At 39.7% G+C, this 26912-nt stretch overlaps 1 protein-coding gene across 19 annotated transcripts in view; it reads right to left on the bottom strand.

Annotated features, from left to right (window-relative positions):
* FRYL (FRY like transcription coactivator) overlaps positions 1-26912 on the bottom strand; it is a 353094-nt gene that overhangs the window by 162623 nt on the left and 163559 nt on the right. For 17 of the 19 annotated variants that reach the window (XM_039539634.1, XM_039539632.1, XM_039539630.1 and 14 more), the window contains 9 exons: positions 24394-24533; positions 23197-23293; positions 19321-19400; positions 18651-18731; positions 17368-17536; positions 12251-12343; positions 9798-9896; positions 8448-8549; positions 5850-5894 (listed from right to left, as the gene is read on the bottom strand). In XM_039539634.1, the coding sequence (XP_039395568.1) occupies positions 5850-5894; positions 8448-8549; positions 9798-9896; positions 12251-12343; positions 17368-17536; positions 18651-18731; positions 19321-19400; positions 23197-23293; positions 24394-24533 (906 nt within the window). The remainder of the gene's footprint in view (positions 1-5849; positions 5895-8447; positions 8550-9797; positions 9897-12250; positions 12344-17367; positions 17537-18650; positions 18732-19320; positions 19401-23196; positions 23294-24393; positions 24534-26912) is intronic. The other 2 variants (XM_039539641.1, XM_039539625.1) reach the window with 1 other exon arrangement.

Below are 26912 nucleotides of genomic sequence, written 5' to 3'. Positions count from 1 at the left end.
TGTCAGGTAGCTGATTTTCTACTGTGTAGTGCAGTTCCTGCACCTCACTGGAGCAGCATCTCACTATGTTTTGGAACCATGAAGGAGCCAAGCCTTGAGCCAGAGGATCTGCAGGTTGGGATGGAGAGTTTGTCCTTCGTTCTGTGAGAGGGGATACGGGATGGGTTGAAGACGGATTGGTGGACACATCGCCACCTCCATCAGGTACGAGTACCATGTCTGTCTCGGCCAGGTGGGAGCAATCAGTATGTTTCCTTTTTCTTTTTAATCAGGACGTTCAGCAGCAGAGAAAACTGGGGAAAGGGGTACAGGAGGGCCTTGTCCCTAGGGAGAAGGGGAGCATCCCTTAATGAATGTTTCCTGAGGGCCGCTCTGCAGCAATAGAATGGGCATTTCCTGTGCAGGTAAGTAGCGAACCAGTCTATCACTGGAGTTCACCATTGATAGAATATGCTGTGAAGCGCTGTTGGGTTCATTTCCCACTCATGGTCATGTGAGAACTTGTTACTGAGGCCGTCTGCTGTTATGTTCTGCCCTCGTGGTAGGTAGGCCGCTGATATTAAAACACTGTGGTGAAGGCACGAATTCCATAGCTTTAGCACTTCTGTGTACTGGGAAGATAATTTGGCACTCCCTTGATGATTTATGTAATACATGCACACTATGTTGTCTCATAATTTTCATGTGCATATTACTGATCAGTGGAAGAAAGTGAGCACAAGCATTTCAGATCACTCTGAGTTCGAGGAGGTTAATGTGAAGAGTCATCTCCATGGGCAATCACTTGCCCTGGGTCTTGAGATTGCTGAGATGCACTCCCCAGCCAATTAGGGATGCATCCATAATTAGAAGCAATGTTGGAGGCAGGGGTATGAATTTGTTGGTTCTTTCCACCAATCCAGGGAGTGACCCTGGAGGGCATCGAGAGAGGTATGTCTACCCTGTCTTTGTTTGATCTGTAAACACATCTGAACCATGCCTGTAGACACCTAATGTGTAGTCTGGTATGAGATATTAAAAACATGCCTGTCACCATGTGTCCCAGAAGTTGGAGGCAATGTCTGGCCAATGTTTGTGGTCTGGCTTGAACTGTCACTGAGTGTGATCAGGCTGTGAAATCTTCGTTGTGGGAGGAGTGCTTTCACTTGCAGTGAGTTGAGATCGGACCCTGAAAACTTCAAGTGCTGTACTGGAGTTAAGGTAGATTTTTGGATGTTGATTTGTAGACCCAGCTTTGTGAATATGTCCATAGCTCCTGAGGTGACAGTCACCTTTTTGCATGTTGGTATGATGAGGCTGATGTTTGCCATGCAACTTCAGCCAGGACCAAAAGCACCTTGTTAATCAGGAGGGCAATCCTCCCTCCATCAGTAGGAGTTTCAACTTTAGTTCCCAGTTCTTCTGGGTTATGGCTTTTAGCTGCTGGCAAAGAGTACACTTTTGTGCCAGGTGGGCTTCTCTGAGGCCCCGCACATGGCGAGAATGTCATCTGTAACCGGTATGGCTTCCCTGCACGTAGGGTGAACAGACAGTAAGTGTAAAAAATCGGGACGGAGGTGGGAGGGGGTAATAGGCTTCTATATAAGAAAAAGCCTCAAATATCGGGACTGTCCCTATAAAATCGGGACATCTGGTCACCCTACCTGCAGGTGCGGCACCTCTTAAAACTGGGGGAGCCGGGCATACCCCTTACAGAGGGCAATCCCCAGGGGGCGGCCAAAAAGGGAATAAAGTAAAAATTAGGGGTTTTTTTGTTTTATTTTTTAAACAGGGAAGAAAAAACTAAGGGAAACCCTATAAAAGTAAGAAGAAAAGGGCAAATGAAAACACTAATAATATCTAAGAGAACAATTCTAAAGCTCTACAGTCCATGAATGGACCGCTAATCACTCTGTCTCTAGCCTGGGATAGTTGAGGAAAGAACTTGAGGTTGGTCACCTGTGCAATGCTGATTAGCCTTGAGGCACAACAAGAGGGAGGGAAAGAGCATGCCTGAACCGAATGGACACTGCTACCAAAGACCTCTGATCAGAAGCACAGGGATGCAGACACACTGACAGTAGAGCAGCCATAGGGATACTACTTGAAGAAGAACTGCTATTTTAAACTAATTAGGAGGAAGATTTTCTGTTTGCTTGTATGAACAGCAGACAAATCATAAATCTACCATTACTGCAAATGTAGAATCAGGAGCTGCTCTAGGAGAAGCTTGCAGAGCTACAGCCACCCCAAAATTTGCTTTACCCCCTTGTTGCCACCCCTGCTCTCTGGCCACCCAGCTCTGAAGAGTTGAGAGAGTGGCAGCTGTCACCTGACGGAATTTGCAGCTTGGCTTGTACTGAGCATGCAAACATGACTGAGCATACTCAGTAATATCTGCTGAAGCCGCTGCCCTTACTTTGGTTTAAAATCTGCTGCCTGTTGTTCACAGGAGTTAAAAGGGGGCAAATCGGAGGGAGAGGGGATTGGCACAGTCTGTGCTGGGGGTGGAAACTGACTGCGCAGGGGGTCAAACAGCTGGAGGCAGGAAAAGGAAAAGGGCCGAGGGGCAAAATCAGGCACAGAGGGTAGGAGCCAGGATTAAGACTAGGGTTGAGGCACTGCCAGACAATGGCAGATGGCAAAACCCCAGTACAGAGAGGGGCAGAGGCAGTAAAATTTACCTCAGATGGGCTGAGTCACCTGCCGTATTTGCAAAAATAGGGTTGGTGGGGGGTGGGGGTGTGGAGGAAAAGGACTTTTTTTTATTTCCCTGCTCACAGGACAGTGCATCACAACACATGCTTCCCAGAGCTGTGTCCTTAAAAGCACAGGGCAACCCAATGCCTGGACATGCCTGCTCTTCCCTATCTGATATAATATACTAAAGTGCTAATGGAGACTTGATTCAGTGAAGTATTTTACATACACCACCAAAAACTGTGTGTCACATATTGAATATTTAAACGAATCCCTTATCAGTTTATGTGTATGCATAAAGTCTCCTAGCAGTTCAAAAATTTGTCTTATCTGCTGCTGTGATTCCCTGAATTGTACTCCCTTTCTTGTAATCATTTTTAAATATAGTTTAGCACCTTATAATTGTTTACTTTTAAAATGTTATTTTATTACTCTTAGCACTTCATCATTTACCTTTGTTAACATTATACAGATGGATGACATTGTGCTATTTAACTTATAATTTAATAGCAAATAATCATTGAAAATATTTATAAGTAAATAGTTGCTAGTAGTTTTAACAATGACATCTGTGTTTCTAGTATAGCACTTCCTATGTTTTTACTGTGAATTTTAATTTGTCTAAAACAAACAAAAGGAAGCATTTCTTCACACAACACACAGTCAGCCTGTGGAACTCTTTGCCAGAGCATGTTGTGAAGGCCAAGACTATAACAGGGTTCAAAAAAGAACTAGATAAATTCATGGAGGATAGGCCTACCAATGGCAATTAGACAGGATGGGCAGGAATGGTGTCCCTAGCCTCTGTTTGCCAGAAGCTGGGAATGGGCAGCAGGGGATCACTTGGTGATTTTGTTCATTCCCTTTGGGGCACCTGGCATTAGCCACTATCAGAAGTCAGCATACTGGGCTAAATGGACCTTTGGTCTGACCCAGTATGACTGTATGGCTGACTCAGTATATGTGAGAGGTAGAAAACTGTGATGGGGCAGCATCTGTAACTGCTACTGGTAGCAAAATCTATTGGCAGCGTTTTTTGACGTTACTCCTGGCACCCAGCTCCAGCAGAGAAGTAAGCCTGGCCAGGGTGCCCAAGAGAAGCCCTCCACCTGTGTCTCTGCCCACCAGCGCATGCCACCCAGGGCAAGCAGAGGGGCTGGGGCTCCCCACAGTGGCCCGACTGACCAACTCTAGCCCAGGCTCTTGGGCCCTGCCCCCATAGGCTCTGCTGGCCCCAGAGCCGGGTCCCATCAACCTGGAGGCTCTTACTGGCTGCAAGCAGCCCCCAACCCCAGGCATCACCAGCAGCAGCAGGAAGAGGAGACAGGGGAGTGCTGCCCACACCATAGTACCAGCCAGTTCAGCAGTCATCTTGCATAGTCTGGCTCCAGCTTCTGACCTGGCCAGGGGGCAGGACCTCAGGGAGGTGGCAGAGGAGGAAGTGAGGCCTGCATTTACCTGAGGAGGAACAGCGGGTGGGGCCATGGAGAGGGGCAGGACCTCATGGTGATGGGGGGAAACCCCCCTCCCCCCAATTTTCTGTCTAGCCTACCTTAGGCCCCTCTCTCCCACCACTACCAGGAAGAGGCGATGCCACCCCGTATAGAATGTTGTAGGTATTCATATTGAGTAAGGGCTTTATGTTTATAAACAGCATCCAAGAATTTTAAACCATCATCAGTCATGGTTGTCTTGTACTGCTAGGCATTTGTACTTTCATCCCTGTCCTATAACTAGACATTAAGTCAAACAAATGTGCCTAAAGGAAATGGCTTTTTTATTCTATTTTATAAAAATTATGACATTGTATTTAATGTCAAAAAGGTTTATACAGTAAAAGGATTTTCTCTTCTCTCTGAAATGGGTACACCTCTACTCCGATATAACGCTGTCCTCAGGAGCCAAAAAATCTTACCGCATTATAGGTGAAACCACATTATATCAAACTTGCTTTGATCTGCCGGAGTGTGCAGCCCTGCCCCCCCGGAGCACTGCTTTACCACGTTATATTCGAATTCGTGTTATATCGTCTCGCGTTATATCGGAGTAGAGGTTATTTACATATGCTACAAATAAAAATCTGTTTAACTAAACATCCTGACATATTCCAGCCTTTTAGCTAATACATGTCAGGGTCTTATCTGAAGCATTTTGATCATGTATTTTGTTTCAAATATAGCTCTACTTTTAGTTCCTAAAATCTTCCAACATGGAAGAATCTGTATGGATTAAATATATCAGCAGAGTATAATATAAACTGTTAAAAATTTAACTGGATATATAAAGGGTTACAAAAGCAACAACAACTACAACAACAACAAAAATGAATCTACACTGATCTAATGGGACACATTAAAATGATTTAATGAAACAAATATCTTGATGAAGGCAAGAAACAAAACAGCATTTTTTCCATGTTAGTCAAATGTAATCACTTAGTGAAGACAGTACTTTTTAATATTGTTAAAACTTTTCTTCTGTTCTGAACTAAAACAATTTCTATTTTTTAAAACCTGTAAAACCAACAATGTAAATGTCTTTTAAGTTACAGTAAAACCTGCCTTAGATACCACCTCTGAAGAGAGATCACCTGTCACAAGTGACTATTTGCAGAGGCCACGGAACACCACCGCTCTCTGGTGGCAAACCTTCGAAAAAAAGAGAGCCCACCTCTTATAAGCAACCACTTTTGCCAACTCCCATGAGTGGTTGTTCTTGGCAGGTTTTACTGTAGTTCACTACAAGTTATCATAATAAACCAGCTTCATCTTTTTTATTGTGAAAATGTTTCCAAGTTAGCTAACATGCAAGACAATTTTGTATGAAATAAATGTAATAGAAATAATCAAATATTTGATGTAGATATTTTAGCTACTATTGTAAACATGCACTGAGGTTAATGAACTGGGCTGTCAAATTATTGCTCAGTCTCAAAAATCTATCTTTTCACAAGCTAATTGGTATCAGATGATTTACTGAACTCTCTCCTCTAGCAAACCTTTCAAATGTTTTTTCAAAGATTCTTCTTTGTGCTGTTGCTTCTTGATGGAGCCAATAGCAATTTTATAGAACCAAACAAGACACAAAATGCAACACACACAAAAACAAAATACTGCAGTTACAGGAGACAAAGCGCCCTTTCACCATGTTATTACAACATATTAACTCACCTGCAGTGTTTCTATTTGTTTTCTGATACTGTTGTTAGATGGCATCTAAATAAAGCAATGTGAGACAGCAAAACATAACAAACATGAGAATGGAAGGCACATGCATGTTAGATGAAAAAAAGCACAAAACAACAGGTAGCCATATACTAAGGACTCTATTCACAGAAATAAGGTTTTTGCTAGTAACGGCTCTGAATGCTCCACTAACTTCAATGGTTTAGTGGCAATGGACACTAATTAATTTCCTAAGGCAAAAAATTATCTTTTCCCAAGAAGTACCTAGTCTTCTACTCTACACTTCCCTTCCCAGTTGTACAGACTCTTTAATCCTTTTTCCTCCTTGTCCTTAAGAAGCAGCGATAGTATCAGAGTCCTCATCCTCAAACTCAAGAAAGCTGATAATCTCCTGACCAAGACACGGAAAATTAACCATACAGTATCCTAAATAATGGTTTAAAAAATTAGCCAAAAACTTGAAAATACGGATACTGTTACATGCTACTGAATCAATTCATGGAAATACTTGTTAAGTGAAATATATTACTCCTGTGCTCCGTAATCTCCAATGAATTTCTATTGGTTTTCAGGTGAAATTTAGAGCTACCACTATGACCAATAAAGCCCTAAATGGCTTGGGATCTACTTATACAGTATCCCGAGAGACCACTTCTTTCTCCATAACATACTGCTACAGTTGTGATCAGCAATGCTACAAAGCCCATCTTTTCTCCCTAGCTTTTGAGGAGGGAGGGGAGTTATGAGAGTAGTTAGTGGTATGAGAATGTTATAGTTCCAATTTTTAATTTTTGCCTGATTTTCCTGGTGGAGGTCAGATGAAACCTGCTGATATTCTAATTAAATAATTTTGATAATTATATTTTAAAGGATGTCAAAGACATTTAGAGTGACTGGGTACTTAATCTTTATTATGCTGCATATATCTAAGTAAATTCAAGCAAATGCATAAAATAAAATATGATGATGAGACCAAGTAAAAAATGAGGGAGGAGGGGAAAAAATAAATCAAGAGAAGAACCTGCTGGGCAATTTATTACTCATTTAGTTAGCCCCAACATGCACAGAGAAACAAGCTTAGCTGAAGCAAAATAAAAAGATAACTGTGATGGAGTTTGAAAGATTCACTTCAACCAAGTCTCACTCAATCCATGGATAGATAACCACAGAAAACAATAGTGGAACTGAAGTCCAAATGACTCAATAGTCTACCAAATACCCTGCTAAGTCCCTTATCAATGTACAGTACCAAAACTGCTATGTTCTGCATTGCAGAAGCTCAAATATAAAATTTCTGCTGAATAGAGCCCTAAGGTAAATGTGAGAAGTTGTTAATGGGCAACAAAAATATTCAAAGTAAACAGTGCATGCTGTGCAGTTACTACTTAAACTCCTTGGCATTGATAGTTTTAATGCATCCATTGCCAGCAATAGAAGTTATGCCAGGAATATCTGACTTCAGAATGCAAAAGAAATTCAGCCTTTTTTTTTTTTTTAAAAGGAAAGCTTTAATAGCAAAACAAAAAACAAAGGAGACATTGAAAAAATTTGCAAGTATGTTAGATGAAAAAATATACAAAAAACTCAACAAGCAACAGAAATGTACAAAAGATGTCATGAAGACAAAAAGAACCTTCAAAAACATCAAAATCTGTGTTTTCCTTTCACCATGGTTTACATAATTTAAATCATAAGCATGTAGACATGATTTGGAAATTGTTACACATAGCTAACCAGAAACAATGTTAACAATAAGGTGAATCCATTACTTTAAAAATATCAAAACCGAGATGTTAAAACAAACATTAATAAACCACATTAACCAAAATTAATGAAAGAGTATATTACAGTAAATGATTAGAGATTTAAATTAGGACAAAACCCCATAATTTCCAAGTATCAATATCTGTGTCATTTATTAATCCAGTAATATTGACAATGTTATCAAATTCAGTCAAGAGGTAAAAGGGACATTAAGTTTTATATTCAAAATGTACACAACTTTAAAATTGGTATAGGATGTAGGGATCTTTTCTCCTCCAGACTAAATATTTCATTTATTTTTTAATCAACTAGTTTATCAAACTGGAAGATAAATTTTGAAATTACTATATATTTTACTTAAGTGTGAGCACACACACACACACACACACACACACACACACACAGACCTCCCACCAATAATTTTTATGGTGATCAAAAGAGTTATCGTTTGTGCTCTCTCTGCTGGCTGTAGAATAACAGCCAAGTAACAAACACTGCTCCTAGAGCTACGCAAACATGAACCAGTGAAGCTGATGCACAAAGATAGCATCAAATGGACCTAAATGAGTTAAAACTGTTACCTTTTGCATTTAAAAAAAAAAAAGTGCAATGCCAATTCCAGCATCATATAAAAACACAGGAAACACATTACTAAACAATGGAGAATTAAAACATTCAAAAAGTTTTTAGAATAATTATTTGACAGTGTCCTTTTAAACAGCTAATTATGTTGCTTTAGTTGGTAATAAAATGCAATAAGTACATAAGACTGAATGCTACTGATTTGTGACAGGTTTCTGATCTAAGAATGTTTCTTACCTTTAAATGTGACAAACAGTTCTGCAGGAAAATGTGCCAGTTATTTAAAAAAAACTGTTTCTGACTGACACACAACAGGCAGGTGATCAATGGATACAGAGCCTACAAGGAAGGAAGAAAGAAGAATTGATCACATTGTTCTGTGAGAAATACATTCAGGGACAACACAATCATCCCAGTAAAACCTGAGAGGCTTTGGGTGGTCATGAGCACTGCCTTTTCCCCTGTTCTACCTTCAAAAATGTAACAGAGTTCGTGAGTACTTGAGCTATTGTGCCTTCTCCTGCTGGTGTGCTGTAAGATCTCTTATGGTGTTAAAAGTTTTTCAGCAGAAAGAATACTGGTTCTTAATACAAAATTGGTCTCATTCACAGTCATTTTGGTATAGGATGAAAGTTAGGAGAGAGAAATACAACCTAGTTAAATAATAAGAATAATGCAACAGTGTTTCTCACTTTAAAAAAAAAAACAATACCAAATGTCCTCTCAGCACCAAGTTTGACAATGATATCATTACATTCTTATTACAAGCTACAGTGTTTAACTGTCTACAGTGACAGCAGTTCCTTAATTCTTGGAATCTTAAAATAGGATAGCAATGGAATCTCTATTGTACTCAAAGCCCTCCATATGTGAATGTGAGTAAGGGATAATTTTAAAGTAAATTTAATAAAAGTACAAACCAAAGACACAAAAATTAGCCTTGTGCCAGATGCAAAGTGAGACAAATTCACTTGCATTATAGGTACGTGAATAAAGGGAGTGACAAATACTACACTAAAAAAATAAATAAAGAAAATATAGTTAAATCCTTGCAAGGAAACACACATACCAAAAAAACCCATGAGCTAAGTTTGAGGAGATAAAGAGATGCTGGGGAAAGCTGAAATATGTGGGCAGAAGAGCCAATAGATAAGAGCAGGGTAGTTAACAGGCAGCTAGTTTGCTGCAAAAAATATATGATCTGCCACTTCTGCCCTTTAATTAAATCCACACTGAGATTCCAACTGAACAGAATTTATGCTATCAGAGGAGATATTAGGGAACAACAACTCCACATCACAAACCACTGAAATAATTAAAAACTGTCAGTTACAGGAAAGGCTCAGGAACGAGAGCAGAGGTAGAATTACTTTTCATTCACAGAGAGAACAAATCCTGCACAATGAGATCGAGATCAAAGATCGAGTAGAAGCAGCATAAAAAAGCATGAATTTAATCCTTGTGCTGCCTTTAGGAGTTAAGACTTTATATTAAAGAACTCTCTTAACTTTCCTTAGGTAAATCATTCATCTAAAATCTAAAATATATATCAATAAATATATGAGAAGTGAAATATTTCTTAAATACCAGTGAGTGCTTCTTTCTTGAGCTCAATTCAAAGGTAGTCTGGTAGAGCATCTCCACAAAATTTTTCAAACATGGCACATTCACTTCATTTTTAACAGCCTAGTGAAAATAAATATAAATAATTGAGTATAGAAATCTAGGCAGAAAGAAAGAAGTTAAAATATATTAAAATCAGAACTATGCAGGCATATGAGAATTCAACATTTAGGTTATCTTTAAGATTAGTACAGTTATTCAAGTCTTTGTCTGATATAATGAGCAGCAAATGAAATCAATGTGTCATATAGCACAAACGTCTAATTAAAACAATGAAAATGTTGCGACTAACAAAGTTCAGAAACATCTGTCCTGAATTTGCACACTTTAAGGAAAAAGTCTTATTTTTAAACACATGCTAAGTGTGTAAACTATTTTACTAGTAGACAACACCAAATTCTTAGACAGAAGTTTCTTTTAAACTTTGTGTATTTTTTTGTTAAAAGAAGTCACTCAACTTTTCTCACTGTTACCCTTTTTCTTAATGCACACTAAATCTGAGAACTGAGACTCAATAAGAATGAGGCTTATTACTGAGTACCCTATCATAAATGCAGTATCTTCATTTGGTTTCACAATTCAGGTGCAAAATCACTATGGGATTTGTTTCAATGCATGAACGTATGCACGCACACACACACTCACACTCTAAGGGCTTTCCCACTCTGTTCTATAAACCCAGAACTGCTGCCTTCCCATGCACCCACCCTCTCCCCATCAACACATCTCTCCTAGTAAATATTTAGGCTTCCATTGCTGACCAACTTCACACTTCATCACCTTCACACTTCATCCTTTAATGTTTGCACTGTATTTGTCCAATTAATATTGTAAGCTCTTCAGGGGAGGGACCTTTCTAAGCTATGTGCTTTGTAAAGAAACATACACATCAAAGGTGTTACAGAAGTAATCATAATTACTTTGATTTTACACTGGACAGATGCACTGAACTGCACATCTCTAGCAACTGCAAGTTCATAATTTCTCTCTAGTTCTTTTACATAAAAGGTAACTAAATTTCTTAATTTTAATTATTTTGTTCACAAAGCAGTCATCAAAAAAATGGCAACCCATTTTGCTCAGTACAATAGTCTGAACTTTTACGTGATGAGAAGCAGACAATTGTGAAATGCATTTGAAAAGTATTTGAGCCAACAAAGTGGCTCTCTTGATATAAAAAATTAACCTTTAAGATATCAGCAATTTATTAAAGTGGTTCAAAGAGGCATAATTGGCTCCATTTTACATTTAAATATGAGTTGGGTTACTGTCTGTGATACAATGAAAGCTGTATAACAGAAATTGGAACTAATAACATTGTCTTCTCTGACTGTAACTAAGTGAAGGGTCCTGAGCATAATGACAGAAGTCCTTTCAGTCACTTGATGAATGGACTTAGGACCCACCATTATTTTGGAGGGCACTTTGCTTATCAGCAACATGTTGTGGTCTGGCACTTGCTAATGAAACTATCATTTGACATAACCATCTCACCAACTTCTACGAAGTTTCTAAACTCATCGTGTGGAAGTTTATTGAGAAGGTGATGGCAGGCCAACATCAGACACACAATTTCCTTTAATCTTTAGGATACCTATCAATCAGACTTCAGACTTGGATGGCACAGTCTTCTTGACTTACAACCTCCTCAGGGAAAGAGAAGTGTTATGGGCTGCTGTGTTCTCAACATGCTGATGATATTCAGCCCTGTTTTCTATTTCTTTAGCCTAGGCAATGCAGTTTTCCTTTGTCATCGTCTGTTGGAGGAATGCACTCGGATGAAAGCTGTTTGGCTCAAATTCAAAATGCATAAGATGCAGATGATACTGGCAAGATAAATCATTCTAAGACAGTGGCAGAGGCTGTGACTTCTCCCTCAAATGAGGGATTATGCCCACCAAACATCAAGGTTGTTCACAAATTCAGAGTCTTACTGGACTCACTTAGCCAAAGGACTGCATCCTTTTCTTTTGCACAGAAAATCATTTTTGAGGTCTGCATACATTTATCACCTACAGGCTATAACGGGCAGTATCATGCTACACTTAGGGCTACATTTGAAGGCTGCTTCAGCTGGTGAAGAACAAGCCAGTGAGAGCTTTCCTTGAGTAAAGACTAAATAAGAATGGCAGAATTCAGCCTACTAAAATAAGTATGAGAGATAACAGTTATGGTGAGAGAATAATGACTCTAGGCCTAAAGACAGGTGGGAAACCAGATAAGCAGGAAGTACTGATATGCTTGCTTTCATAGGAGCCCTTAGGTACCAATGGGCAAATGCAGTGAGGCAAGAATTTACCTAACAGCTTTTATGGGTCTGCACAAATTCAATACAGTGAGGATCTATTGAAAGAATTGCAGGAAGAAAAACTAATCAAACTCACACAGGAGGGAGAAAAGAAAAAAAGACTACTTACAGCAGCCACAGGGATGAGAATCTCCACAAACAAACCAGCTAGTGCATGTTTTATATCTTTATCTTTTACTTCCAGGAAGTACTGAGCACATTCCTTTATGATCAAATGTTAAAAAGACAGCAACAACAAACAAAAGACAAAAAAAATTAAGTTTTAATTTACTGTATAAGAACATCACCAACTGTCCTACACTGGCAGCTACTTAAAATTAATAATTTTAAAAGTAAAAGTTAGCCTATTCCTCAGCAGCATCTTAGACTCATTCATACCATTATCAAAGGTAAAGTTTTAAATCCTGTGCCCCTCCCCCACCAACTTTTTTGAAAACTAAAAAGGAAACTGTTGCAATAGCAGTTGTCCTTCTATTATGTTTTTTCCATAAATACAATTATAAGAGTCTAAAGTAAATCTTCCTGCTCAAATTATTTTAAAATATCTGAAAATAGGGGGTACTCTTATGGTCATTACTAGAAAATTTTTAGGCATTAAGAATACTTAACATTTATATAGCAGTCATCATCTTCAAGTTAATTTACTATCATAACTTATACACAAAACATAATTTTAGAGAAAATATTTACCGTAAGGGCTTGATCCTGCAAGATGATGAGCACTATAGTCCCAATCCAGCAAAGTATTTAAGCATGTGTGTAAATCTTTGCAGAATCAGGACCTAAACTGGTAACTGACTGCCAAAAATATTTAGCTTAGTTTGAAAGAAGCTCTAAGTCACTGATTAATATAATGTTTAAAATATATATTAAATAAGATGTCTCAAGATAAGAGTAAAACATACCAAGTTGTTTTTGTACTAGGCAGCTTTGTTAGATTAAAACAGTTACTTAATGTTCTTGCAATTATTGTTTGAGACGTGATGTACATTATACTGTAGGTATGTGAACACTTTGTGCACTGGTTTTGGAGAATTTTTCCCTACTGCTACCCACAGGAGCAGCCCCACCCACAGCTGAACTCCTTGTTCTTCAAGTGAGTGTATAAAGGGCAAAGGTGCCCCACCTATCCTCCAATGCCTTCACACCAGAACCCAATGGTAGACTCTGATGCATCAGAGAAGGAGGATGGGTCATGGAATGGACATATGCCTCAAATCCTGAAGAACAAACTGTTACAAGAAGGTTAAGTAACCATTTTTTTCTTCTTCAGGTGTCCATTACACTGGAGATGACTCCATGGCCCACATTCTGAGGTAATAGCTTGGGAATCTCTTCTGAAGAGGGACTTTAGGGACTGCCTCACCTACATTTGCATCTTCCCTTGAAGTGGGCAGACAGTGTGTAATGTATGGTGGAAATATAGACCAAGGACCCACTGCTGCTCTACAAATGTCTAGAGTGGGGATGTGAATCAGAAACACAGCTGATGCTGAATGTACTCTGAAGCACACACTGAGACTATCAGGAGATGTTACTCTCTTAGAATGTAAGCCATTGCAATGCAGCTGGTGATCCATTTGGAGGGCATCTAAGGCTACACCTACACTAGCAACTATAAACAGTTCCATGCACATGGTTGTGCCATAACCCCCTTATTATCCACACCTATACCTCAGAAGCACTTGTCAGAAGGCATGAATACATGGCAAATGAGCTACCTGCTTGAGGAGTGTGGGTAAGTACATGCCTCAGTCTGTGGCACAGCCCCATACCCATACCAGTTTGTGGGGTGGACGGGGTAAGAGGCACATACCACCTTCTCAGGACCAAGTTACACAATGCACTGAACCCCTTTCTTCCAGACCCTTACCCAATCCATAAAGGTCACTGTCCCTCCATTTTCACTACTAGTAGTGAGCTGCACTTTTCACACCAGAACAGCTTTCTGCTGCACTCTTTTGATCAAAAAAGGTGAACCTGGATCTGCTTTGGAAAGAGCTGACCTGGCCTGCCAGGTGCTGGTCAATGTGTGGTTGAAGCATACAGTCTTTCAAGACTTCTCCCGGAGTGGCAGGAACATATACCTACACCAGGAAATTCCACTGAGGCTGGAGCAGGAGGGTACTGAGCCTAGTGCCGGGAATGCATCAAGCACTTGAGGCTTTTGTACAGGAGGGCAAAAGACTCCAACAATCTCTCATCATACATGTCCCTTCTATGATGAATGGGACCAGGTGCTGTCAAAGGCTCCCAGTACACAGCCTAAAGTTACCCACAACTCCCTCCTCAACCCCACCTCATTGTCCGATGGGATGTCAATGAGGGCCAGAGTAAAGAGACAGCAAGGAGCATAAAGGATACCCTGGAAGACCTGGAGGACAAGCAGCATGTTTCTGCACCTCTACCTGGAGAAGCAACCCCTTGACAAACCTGAGGAGGAGACTGAGCCATGACAGGAACCAGAACCCTAGGCTGGTAAGTTAAAATTGAGCCCCACCCTCCCTGCCAATAGCCCCCTCTTGCACTGTGCTACATTCCTGATTTTAACCACAGCCCACGCTCTGCTTCAACCCTTCAACAGTCCCTGAGAAAGACAAGGGTATAAATCAATGATTTTATTGATTTCCGATGAATCACTATTATGCATTTGGCAGAAGCTATAGAACAGATTATCAATGAACAATCATTGTGTCCGTGTCTGTGCATTTCTAGCACACAGGCAGTGATGGGCCCTGGGGAGTTTGGACCAAGGGAAGAGAGGAGACAAGTTTAGAAAGTTCCCGGCTCAGGATGGGACCATTGTAGAAAACTTACAGTAGTTTGTCTAAAGTCATTAACAGCTGTTTTTTGTCCCATGGAAGATTATAGTTTCAGTGCTTCTCCTACCCACACCAATCTTACTGTCCCCTTACAAATGGGAGCCATGCACAAGTGTGGGGGATAGAGGGAAAGGGTTGAGGTGGAGTGGAGGGAACACTTAGGTTGACTGAGGAAAAATTATATGCAGTGTTGTTGTAGTCATGTCAGTCCCAGGATATTAGAGACACAAGGTGGGTGAGATAATATTGTGACATTGTACTCCATATTCTTTATGGAAATATGCTTATGATATGGATATGACATTACTGAGATGTACTTTATTCAAGATGGGTCTTGTAGGATATCATTGGAAAAGTTACAATTTACTGAATGTGCTTATCCAATTTGTATGCATGTATCATTTCTGTATCTAAAGTTAGGAGTATGGACTATGTAACCATTACAATTGGGTGTGTTGGGAAAACACCCACCAGATGACAGGCCATCAAATTTGATGTGCCATCAGGAGGGCACAACAAAACTATGAAGATTCTAATCTTTCTCCCTCCCGGGAGGCGTCCAGAACATAATTGTGACACTACTAGGTCAGGTGGTCTTGTCAGCTGATACTAAACATTATCTAGGACTTCTTGTAACTTTCCACTGGAAGGGAAGGGGGTCAAGTTTGGGAAACAAAGGATTCCCACCTTATGTAAATCCTATTTAAGGGTGGGGAGGAAGGCAAACAGGATGACTCCTCTCCATAGTGTGTCTGCCTAAAAAGAAAGACTGCTAAAACCACCTGAAGGGAAGGTGCGGTGGAAGGGGGAGAGTCCAGACTGAGATGGGGGTCCAGTCTGAAAAGAAATATAACTGGAACTCTGAACCACAGAAACTTTGCAACCTGCCTAAAATAACATTTAGGGTAAGAAAGTAACCTGTAACCAGTAACATTTTGTAACCTGTTTCCTTAAGTATTTTGAGCTAAGCTTGCGAGTTTTGATTTATTTGCGTAGTAATCTGCTTTGTTCTGTAATCTCTTACATTCAGTTAAAATCCACCTTTTGTAGTTAATAAACTTATTTTATTTATTATTGAACCCAGTTTATGTAATTTCTAACTGAGGGAGGGGGGCACCAAATACCTTTTATTGGACCACCAAATACCTTTTATTGGACCAACTTCTGTTGGTGACAGAGACAAAGCTTTCAAGCTTACACAGAGCTCTTCTTCAGGTCTGGGAAACTAAATCAAAGTGTCACTGCTAAATACAGGACTTGAACATGATTATTTAGCATAAATAGTTAACACACATTTCAAAGGACCATTCAAGGTAAAGTGGCCTGTTAACTCTCCTCCGGTCATACAAGGTGGAGAGAAGCCAGAGGGGGGTTCTCAGTGGGTTATAAATTGCTGTAATAAGCAATCTTAGTGTCTCTATTCAGTCCATGATTTTCAGTGTCTAGCAGAGTTATGAATTTAAGCTCTAGGCTCATCGTTTGAAAGTGCTGGGCGGGTTTCTTTTGAGGATGAGGACTGATATGTCTGAAGGATCCTCTGTTGAAGAGTCCCACACCCTAAGCTTTGATGAGATGGATGCAGACTTCTGCTTGTGCTTCTGAGGCCAGGGCTCCAATTCCCTGGCCTTCAAAGAGGAGGATATCAGAGACAGGGATTACCTGCAGCCTCTTTCAGCTGACACAGCCAGGGGAGCACTATGGGAAAGAGTCTTTGAAGAGCTTCCCTTACATGACTGAGAGGGCTCCAAAGCTGATCTAAATATATACCAGAGGCACTCCTACAGCAGCTTTTTCCTAGTCTTGAAGCCGTGATAGATAGAGCACCTATCTCTGATATGGCACTCATTCAAAACACTTGAGGCAGCAGGGGCAAGGGTCACTAACAGGCATAGGCTTTTTGCAGCCTGCATAAAGTTTGAACCCCAGCAGACTTTGACATATGCTCCGCACCCCAGTAGGCAGGGTCCAGAGACCTGACAGACTGAAAAAAGGATAAAAGAAGGACTAAATAAAAAAAAATAAACTTAAACGTATAAAACTAAAAGAAAAGAAAATGAAAAGTCAGAACTTTTTGAGTACCACTAGGTAGATCAAATAGTTGTTCACATGGAACACCAATGTGTTGATCATGGATGGTAAGAAGGTACAGGAAGAGGGACAGTGTCTCCACCCTTTATACCCTTATTCACAGCACAAGGAGCTCAGCGGTAGGCAAGGACACTCCTTAAGTTTCTGCTAGGGAAAAAGTCTCCAGCACTGAAGCACTAGGAGCTCACACACCACACCTACAGTGCAGTGCACATATGCAAGCCATCAAAGAAGACAGAACCTTGTTAATGAAGATACATAGAAGTTAAATCTAGTCTCAAAATGTCTGCTTTAGTTCAAGGTGGTGCACATTTACCTGCATGAACTGAAATGATGCTTCAAAGTCTTCTACAGGATACATTTTTACTCTGAAAAACTTCATCCCCATAATTAAGCTGATGATACTTTGCACTACGTGAGGACTCTGTTCCTTCTGCCGCAGTTCCTTTAATTCGGTGACAAACTTCTTCCTAACAGCCTGAAACCTGGATAATTTACACACATAGCAAACATTGATATTGCTTAGTTCAGTTTACATTATTTCTATTTTAAACATATTTTTCAGGTAACTTTATCTGACAATGATATAGTAGCTACAGTTAAAGAGACACAGTTAAGGTAGACAGATTTTATTTCTTGTATTTGATGTCTAGATACTATGGTGATTAGCATATTAGAGAATATATGTAGGCAGAGCAATAACATTTGAGGGATGTCAGCTTTCTATCTACTCCTTCTATATAAATAAAAAATGGCAGCATCCTTTTAAAAATCTTCCTGATGCATAGTTTTGTTGAACAAATGTGCACTTAGCTATTTTAAAATTACAATTACACTCACCGCCTTTATACAAAAATATCTAAGGCATGTCTTTGTAACTGCGTATAGATAGCATTTTTCTCATTTGAGTTGCATCTGTTCCATTCTTTGGAGGAGGAAATATAATGTAATTTACAAAAATCTGCCCAGAATGAGAGGATACCTATACATTTCAATATCTTACAGGGTGCAAGCATGAAACAGATAGGCAAACCAGAGAATAAAGCCTGAATACACAAGTACTTCAAATGTACCTATAACGCAAGATACACTGGAAGGTCTTTTTTTTTTTTAACTAAACTTATTAGCTTTGAAAATATTTCTTAAATGTCTAATCTATAAAATCTTATTAAATTATAGCAATACACAATATGCATTTCATTAAGTTATGAGCCATTAATACTAGTAACAACTCTTAAAAACTTCTTCATTGGACAGACTTGGAATTGTACTCAAGCTAATGAGAGAGACTAGTAATGAGAGAGGAAAGTGCTGTACTGAAGGAAGCACTGTGCAATAGAAAGATGTATAATTTATGTTTCAAGGTAAGGACAGCATTTCTTGTTTTGTTAAGACTATGGGAATGATGCACAACAATGTGGCTGCTATGCCAAATGTTTGATTAGTAGCTGACTTTCTTATGTACAACTTATGGAAAAGCTTCCAGTCTGCTAACATTATTAATAAATGTGCTGTAAGTAGTAGTCAGGGAGGAAAGTTTTACCTTATGGAGAGAAAAAAAAAAAGAGGGAAAAGGAAGAGATGAAATATCAAGCTTACTTTGATTGAGCAAGAACCCCTGTCACTTCTGCATATAAATCTGCAATAATATGCACATTCCCAGTGTTGGTTCCTGAATACCTAAGGGAGAAAAAAGAAAAGAACAAGGATGTGCTTTTAGAAAATATTATTTGGATGTATCAACAGTGTGCTCAGCAGTATACAAAACATAAAAGGTGCTCCATGCAATGAGGAATTATCAATCTGAATAGAAAGACAATACTTCACTGGGAACTTTTTCATACCTAACGTTCTGTTTTTAAGTTTAAAAATAGATAACATATGAAAACTGGTGCAGGTTAATTTTGGTAGGCTTACTGGATGCAATACATTTTAAGGAGGAACTATATACAGTACTCTACATGGGAAGAGTTTATTTATGTAACCTGACCACGACCTTCTATTTTTCTTGCCCTTACTGTGTAAATTAAGCTGTATATTTTAAGACAAACAAGATAAGCTTTCTATTGCACACAGCTGTCTTCTTTAAAACAGTCATGCTTTTTAGCTTCAAAAATCAATATTATGTTTTTTGTGTATTATCCCCAAATTCATTAGGTGTGAGGCAATCAGAACAGAAAACCTATGCAGTCAGTCTGAAAACAGCCAGATGACAAAGCCCTGTGAATTAAAACAAAAATATTATGTGTATAATTTAAACTTGACTTACCCTTCCTTGTGTTTAAAGTGCTTAAAAGCCAAATTCAGAACTTCATGTACTAAAGGATCTGGCACTGGATGAACAGGTATCTGAAATATAGATATCATTTCACTTTATTATATCAGTACATAAATACCATTGTGCTATGCCCCTTAGAAATATTCAAGAATAGATTAGGAGGCAGATCCTGAGATGCTGTAACAGTCAGAGTTCCACTGACTTCAATGGAGCTATGACAATTGAACCCAGGTGAGGTTCTGTGCCTAGATATTCAAGCAGTATGACTCCACATCAGAGATGTGTGGCATTCTGCTAAATAATCTGACTAATGAGTTTAAGTAACCAAAAATGGTGGTAAAAAATTAAGTGACCACATCGTTATGTGCATATCATGAATAGCTATGAGTCTAGATTAACTGTTTCATTTCAGACCTCACTAACTGATGTGATCTGACTATTCCAGATTTAACCTCAAATGTGGGGTAAAGATATTCATGTCAGGGGAAGGAGGCCAAAGGCATCAGTTTAAAAGCTCATCCATCTGGCTAAGAGGAAAGAAAAAAGCAAGAACAGAAAAGGAGGTGTTTATGCCCAGTTTGTACCACATCCAAGAAGGTGACATAACTGAGTAAGGAAATGATTGAACACTGGCCCCAAATGCACAGCCTACCTTTGCCCAGAGTGTATGTGGGTTGTTTTTTTTTAAATAACTGTCAAAAATCATGTTTATGAAGCGTTTGAAGATTAAAGTATTTTATAAGTACTGCATATCAGAGTGGCCACGCACACATCAATTCCTTCCTAAGAATAAGGCAGATTTGGTGTAGAGATCAGGCACAAACACATCTAAGTAGGCCAATCTCACAGTGGTTCTGTTTAATCCCATATAAAAGGTGAAGAGGTTGTATATTTTGTGTTCAATGGAAGAGCTTTCCTTTTTAGCCTTTCAGCTATGTTTTCATTTTGCCTCCTAAGAGTCAGCACCAAATATATTCTTTAAAAGGTCATTTTTGTTCTGGATGTACACCCACTTTTTACTACTTATTTAACTAATCAAATCACATTACACTACTTTAAATGTTTAAATAAGCTGGCTTTGTCAAATAATTAAATTTTCAAAGACTAATAAGAGTAAGTTATTTTTATTTCAGAAGTATTTCCCCCCCCCCCCCCCCACAATCCCACAAAAAAAAGAATTTTATGATTCAACTACAGAGAATGCAACACACTTCTCTGTCCTGGGACTTTGCTCCTGTAAGATTTTCTGTTATTATATTTTATACATGAATAAATGTGAAGTTCAAACTAATACAAATAATATCAAGTTTTAGCATGCACCCAACTCTCTTCTGCGAAGTAGTAGGTTGATGATTGCTGATATTGATGTTACTGAGAATGGACAAAAATGAAGGTTACGTACCTGTAACTGGAGTTCTTTGATATGGACACTGCATTTTCACACTTGGGTTGCACCAGCCAGTGCAACCTTCTAATAGCAGTACCTGTTTAAGCACTCACACTCCCTCCTACCCCTTCCGATAGCATTCCCGAACACTCAGAGGGTGAGGCTATAGAAGGGGGTCAGATGCTCTCTGCTGCCTCAATTCCTTCTACTGCTCCACGGCCTAGAGTCAAATTCTGTTAGGACTCAGTGAAGTACTAATATTCATGCTCTCTACCCACTCTCCCCTCTTTGTCTGAGTCCTTAAAAACCTTGACTTTACGAAGAATGTTACTTTTTGGGTACTTTGTTGATTTAGCGTACCTACAGCAGATTGAATCCTGAGGAGCCTCTTGCATGGCAGAAAAGCCCTACCTTCTTGTGTGTCACGAACTGCTCGTATGAAGGGAATTCTCTGTCTAGGACAGATGTGGGACTTTTTCATATTGCTCAAAAGTCCTAATCTCTTGTAGAGGGCACATGTGTAACAAAAGTCCTTGAGAAAGCTCTTTTGAAATGTGAGTGTGAGGAGACCATCATCTAGATAAGGGTAAACAAAAATACCTTGTCTTCTCAAACGGGCTGCTACAGCAGAAAGGCATTTTGTAAAACTCTTGGGGTAGCAGATAGGCCAGAAGGAAGGTCCTTATACTGGAAATTCATTAGCACCATAAAAGCAGAGATATTTGTGGTGACTTTGTCTGATAAGGTATCTACACAGGGATAAAAGACCCGCCGCCTGGCTGTGGCTGGTCTGGGTCAGCTGACTCGGGCTCATGGGGCTCGGGTTCCAGGGCTAAAAATCACTGTATAGACAATCTGGCTCTAATTTGAGCCCAAATGTCTACAAAGGGATTTTTCAGCCCTGGAGCCCAAGCCCTGCAACTCTGAGTCAGCTGAGTCATATCAGGCCAGATATGGGTTTTTTATCCTTGTGTAGACATACTTAGAGATACAGAAATAAGCTTCCACAATAACTGATATAAACGTGTGAATCTGTGATGAAGAAACTTGTTGATTCCATAACTAACTTTGGATCTGGTAGATGAGATTTATGAAGAGATTTACTCTAATGAGCACTCTTAGCTTTCAGTTTAGGATCCAATGCTGACAGATCTGGAGCCAGTGAATCTCCTTAGTGTAACCAATGTCACACCACTAACAGGTGCTTTTTTTATGTTTTGCCATCTTTTTTGGAACTGAGATGGACAATCTAATGGCTTTTTTTCTCACCACTCACTTCTTGCCTCAGAGGACAGTGCCAAGGGAGTCTCTGGTGCTTTCATTGTTGGCTCGAAATCTGAGAACAGACTGAGTCGATGTCATGGAACTCAACCCCAGAGCCAGACCTTCCATCACAGAACTCTTTCTTCAAGCTAGCTGTACAAGGTGCTGACACCCATCTTTTAAACTTGTGCTGGAATCCCTTAGAATTATCAATTCCAAGCAGCTTTGCCAGCAAAGCTTCTTGAAACAAGAGGGCTTGCTCCTTACATGCTTTCTGAATGAACATACTGTAGATAGAACAAATCAAATAAAAGTGGTCCTCACCAAGGCATGCCAAGCATCTGACATGGGTGTCCAATTCCAGGAAGACTACCAGGCAAGATGCACACCTCTTAAAACTGGATTTCTTTGCCTTGGATCTGCCATTTAGCCAGTAGATGGAACTGATTTTAACAACTATTTAACTACACTAAAAATAACAACTGACCTAAATAACTAATTATTCTTATCCTAATTATACTAACTATACTAAAAGTGAAATGCTATCCAAGTCACTAAAAAGTCTTGAGAGAAGGCTCTGGACCCAAGACATCTGGAGACATTCATATGTGTCTGCTGCTGTAGCTGGAAGGAACAGAGATGGCAGAGGGCAACACATCCCTTTATCCTCAGAATGTTTGGGAATATTGAGGGGAAGGATAAGATGGACATGCAAGTACTCTAATGGGTGCTGCTATGAGAACATTCCAACATCTCAGCTGCACCAGCCACCACAACTCATCAGTGGGAATATGTGGAGAACACTCAAAGAAGAATTATGTTTCCTCATTCTGACTTCATCAATGTGAATCTGGAACCTTTTCATACACGCCCACAATGTCCACATATGGGATTTTCAATACAGAACTTTGGTGTGCACTGCTAGTCACGTCCCCATAGTCCAAACTGTGGGGCAGTGTAGACATGCCCTCTAAGAGATTTCAATAGAGAAGGTATAAGGAAGGAATGGGGAGCTGAGGAGAGAGCAAGGAGGAGAGGCTGAAAGCTTTGTGCAGTTGGAAGAATTACTGTAACATCACATGTACTCATCCTGTGTTGGCCTCAGTTTTATATATAAAAAAAAAACTTGAAGTAGACGACTGAACCATGTGGATGTTAACAATTACAAACAAAAGATTAACAGCAAGCACACACCTTGTAGAGGCTAAAGAGCTTACCTGTTTTAGAACTTCTACTAAAACTAAACAAAAAATGAAATCTACAGCTAAGTCCCTCCTTTCAAGTAGATAATCTCTCTCACGCTGTTGCTCATCCCTAAAAGAAGAAATTAAGAATAAACATTATATGTAGGACTGAATTCAGATACATATTGTAAGAGTTACATATTAGTGCTTGGTTGGTTGTTTTAAAGTAAAAATAGCCAGATACATATCCAATACAGTGCATGGCAGGGCTGGCTCCAGATTTTTTGCCACCACAAGCGGCGGTGGCTCGGGGGTGGGGGGAGAGAAACCCAACTGAGCTGCTGCCGAAGTGCCGCCAAAGAGGAAGAGAAGGAGTGAAGGACCCACCGCTGAATTGCCATTGAAGAGCCAGACGTGCTGCCCCAGTCACAGATGGAGTGCCGCCCCTTTCTGCTGGCCGCCCCAGGCACCTGCTTCCTTCACTGGTGCCTGGAGCCGGCCCTGGTGTATGGTTAGGAAAGAATTTGAGGTTTGGGGGGCAGCAGGATTTTTTTTTTTAAATAGTTTCAGGAGGCCAGAAAATCTTTCTGATTTTTTTCTTACTGCTTCCATGACTTGTCCCCTCCCCACAAAAGGTGGGGGGGGGAACCCCCAGAGGATGTGAACTAGTTAGGAATCACTTCAGAGTGCATCATAGAATCATAGATTATTAGGGTTGGAAGGGACCTCAGGAGATCATCTAGTCCAACCCCCTGCTCAAAGCAGGACCAATCCCCAAATGGCCCCCTTAAGGATTGAACTCACAACCCTGGGTTTAACAGGCCAATGCTCAAACCACTGAGCTATCGATGACCTCAACGTCACTTCAAGGGGAAATTTAAATTTAATTTTTTGTCAAGTACAGGCAAGTCTTATCTTACGCGGGGGTTCCGTTCCGTGGTTAGCGTGTAAAGCGAAAACCACGTATACTCAAAATTACATCCCCAAGCTCTTTAAATCCCACGCTACTCCTTAAATTAGCCCTAGGAATCATTAAGTTATTCAAGGTGTTACTTCTCCCCAGATTAAGGGCAAAATCTGAGAAACTTTAGCCTCTGCTGATCCAGGAAATAAGAGACCAAAATATGAAATATTTTGTTATCCAAAAAGTACAACTACACTTTTACAGCAATAAACATATGAACCAAATGTTGATTTGCTGGGGTGGGGGGGAAATGCAATAGTACTTACCCCTTAGATTTTGTGCTAGATCGAGGTCTGTATTCATAAGATTCATCTTCCGATCCATTTTGACGCCTGTACCAGTCAAACAAGGTGCGTAGTAAGGAGGGGAGACAGTGCTCTGCTACTGAGCTCATAGAGCTTATCAACTGGAAAGGTAAAAAAGGTACATTGGTTCACGACCAGATTTATAATTTAGTTACTTCAAATCATTCTCTCTTCTAGATTTATTAACACTGTCTGAATAGTTCTATGTTATGTTAGAGTAATTTTTGTACAAAATAATCTTTATGTTCATTCAAGGGAATTTTTGTAATCACAACATTCTAAATCAAACATAATGAAAAACGTATTATAAAGAAACAAGCAAATATTGTAAAGTTAATCTGAAGCTCTGAAACACTCTATATAGGCAACCATGCTAAAACTAACTAGAAGATGCTAGATATTTTAAAATAATCTACCTGAATGTTGTCACGAAGCAAATTCACATTTAAAATACACAATTTCACAATATAAATTATGGAAAAGTGATATTCTTCCCAATGTGTTTATGCACACACTTCTCTTCAGAAGTCTTATGAGGCTTTGTCAGGGTTTTTCAGGGTAGAGATTTGTGGCTCCAGATAAAGTGGCTACTGGAGCGCTCCTAGATGAGGCATAGTCAGATGAACCAACTCCAAGCAGACTAAGATCATTTTAAGTTTAACTTGAGGTTTCCTAGATCTCTGTGTTTATTTGCAAAATGACTTGCAGATAGCACACTCCTCAGTGATGTTCCCCTCATCTAGGCATATTAAGCCCCTACCCTGCCCATCATTTAAGAGCATTACTGTCTCACAAATTGGGCAGTTTTCGCAACCTGGGGATGAGTTCAGTTTTGACTGAACCAGTACTGACAGTACTTCCCCAGTAAATAAACAAGAAGTTTCTTCAAAAAGAAAACAAAAGGAAACGCTGTAAAATTCCAACATTAACCCAGCTAGCTAGTACTCAACGCTAATAACATAAAATTTAGAGGCAGCCACTGAGAGCTCCAATTTGTAGCCATGAGCAGTGAGAAGGAACAGAGGGAAAGTTAGAACACACTTGCCCTTTATGCCCTCAGCTGGAGGCACAAGGACACTAAGGGTGCACGAGTCATCCCATCGGGTACTGCTGATCATAAGTCTCTAGCTCGAGTGCATGGGACACACATGCACCAACAGTGGAATATATATGTGGACTTGCACTCAAAGAGGAAAGAAGTTTTCCACTGGCACACTTTCTTCCTTTTCCTTTCTGATCATTGGTCAACGCCAGTGTTTGGAAGTTTTATTTAAAAACTCTTCTATTGGTCCAAAGTACTACTAAAGTCCCGATAGGTGCAAAGATACTCAACCTTAAAATCATGTCAGTGCATTACCATCTCCTTGTCTTATCCCGCTACTTCAATTCTAATGTGGTTAAAACAACCAATATCTCATTAATTGCTAGAGTTTAACACCTTATACCACCTGAAACCTGAGATTCCAATCTGTTGTTTTCATATTATAATAAAGCACAGATTTCTAATTTAAATAGTTTTGAGGCAGTGTTGAATAAACTCATGTTGAATGGAAGTTAAAGGCAACAAGACAGTAATCAAAATAACTCTATTTAAAGTCTGCCATCCTGTCATTTTCCAGGGCAGAAAATGAATACCTTATACACCTTCCACATCTGCTATCTTCATTGTCTTCTAAATATTGAGTGGGAAACCAAAGTTCCTGACACTGAACTACTTGAGAAACAAAATGACCAAAGATTAATAGGCATCTTCACAGGCTTGATCAGCTGCACCAGATGGATGATGGACACATTCCAAAGGATCTCTTGTATGGAGAACTTGCAGAGGCTCTAAGGCCACTGGGCCAGCCTAGCTTCAGGTTCAAGGATGTTTGCAAGAGGGATTCGAAAACTTTCACGTTGATGTCACAAGCTGGGAAGAGGCAGCTAGCAACAGGCTACAGTGGAAGGCTGTGCTGCACCAAGGAGTCAAAGAGGCTGAAGAGAGGTGGTTGAAAGAGAAGAAAACAGAGAGCAAAAAAGAAAGCAGAGAAGGGCTCAACCGCTAGTAGTGCGCTGACTTCATCTTCTGTCCCTGTGCCTTACACCTGCATTATCTGCGGCAAGGACTGTCCACAAGAATTAGACATTTTAGCCAATCACAATGCTGCAGCATAACACACTGCTTTGGCACTTACACCCTTGAATTTCAAGACAGACTACTTCCATTAATACTGTTGGAAGGCTGAACTTACTAGTGCAGTACAGAAAGTGTTTCTAGCTAATATAGTATTCAAAATGTTAACTCTTTAAAATTATCACTGAACTTGGTCTAGCCATTTTGAGGGAGGGGTGTTGCAATGGTTGAGGACTGAATGTAATAAATCACAGACCTCAGAACAACATAATTTGTATTCTCACATAACTACATTTGCATCTGTTTAATCGTTAGAGAGAGAGTAAAATCATCTATCATTCTGATCTGAAGCATTTTTAAAAAT

This window comes from Mauremys reevesii, linkage group 5 (genome assembly GCF_016161935.1).
Source record: "Mauremys reevesii isolate NIE-2019 linkage group 5, ASM1616193v1, whole genome shotgun sequence".
NCBI classification, from domain to species: Eukaryota; Metazoa; Chordata; order Testudines; family Geoemydidae; genus Mauremys; species Mauremys reevesii.
The sequence above is the reverse complement of the archived record's forward strand: the minus strand, read 5'-3'. Positions and strand labels throughout refer to the sequence as shown.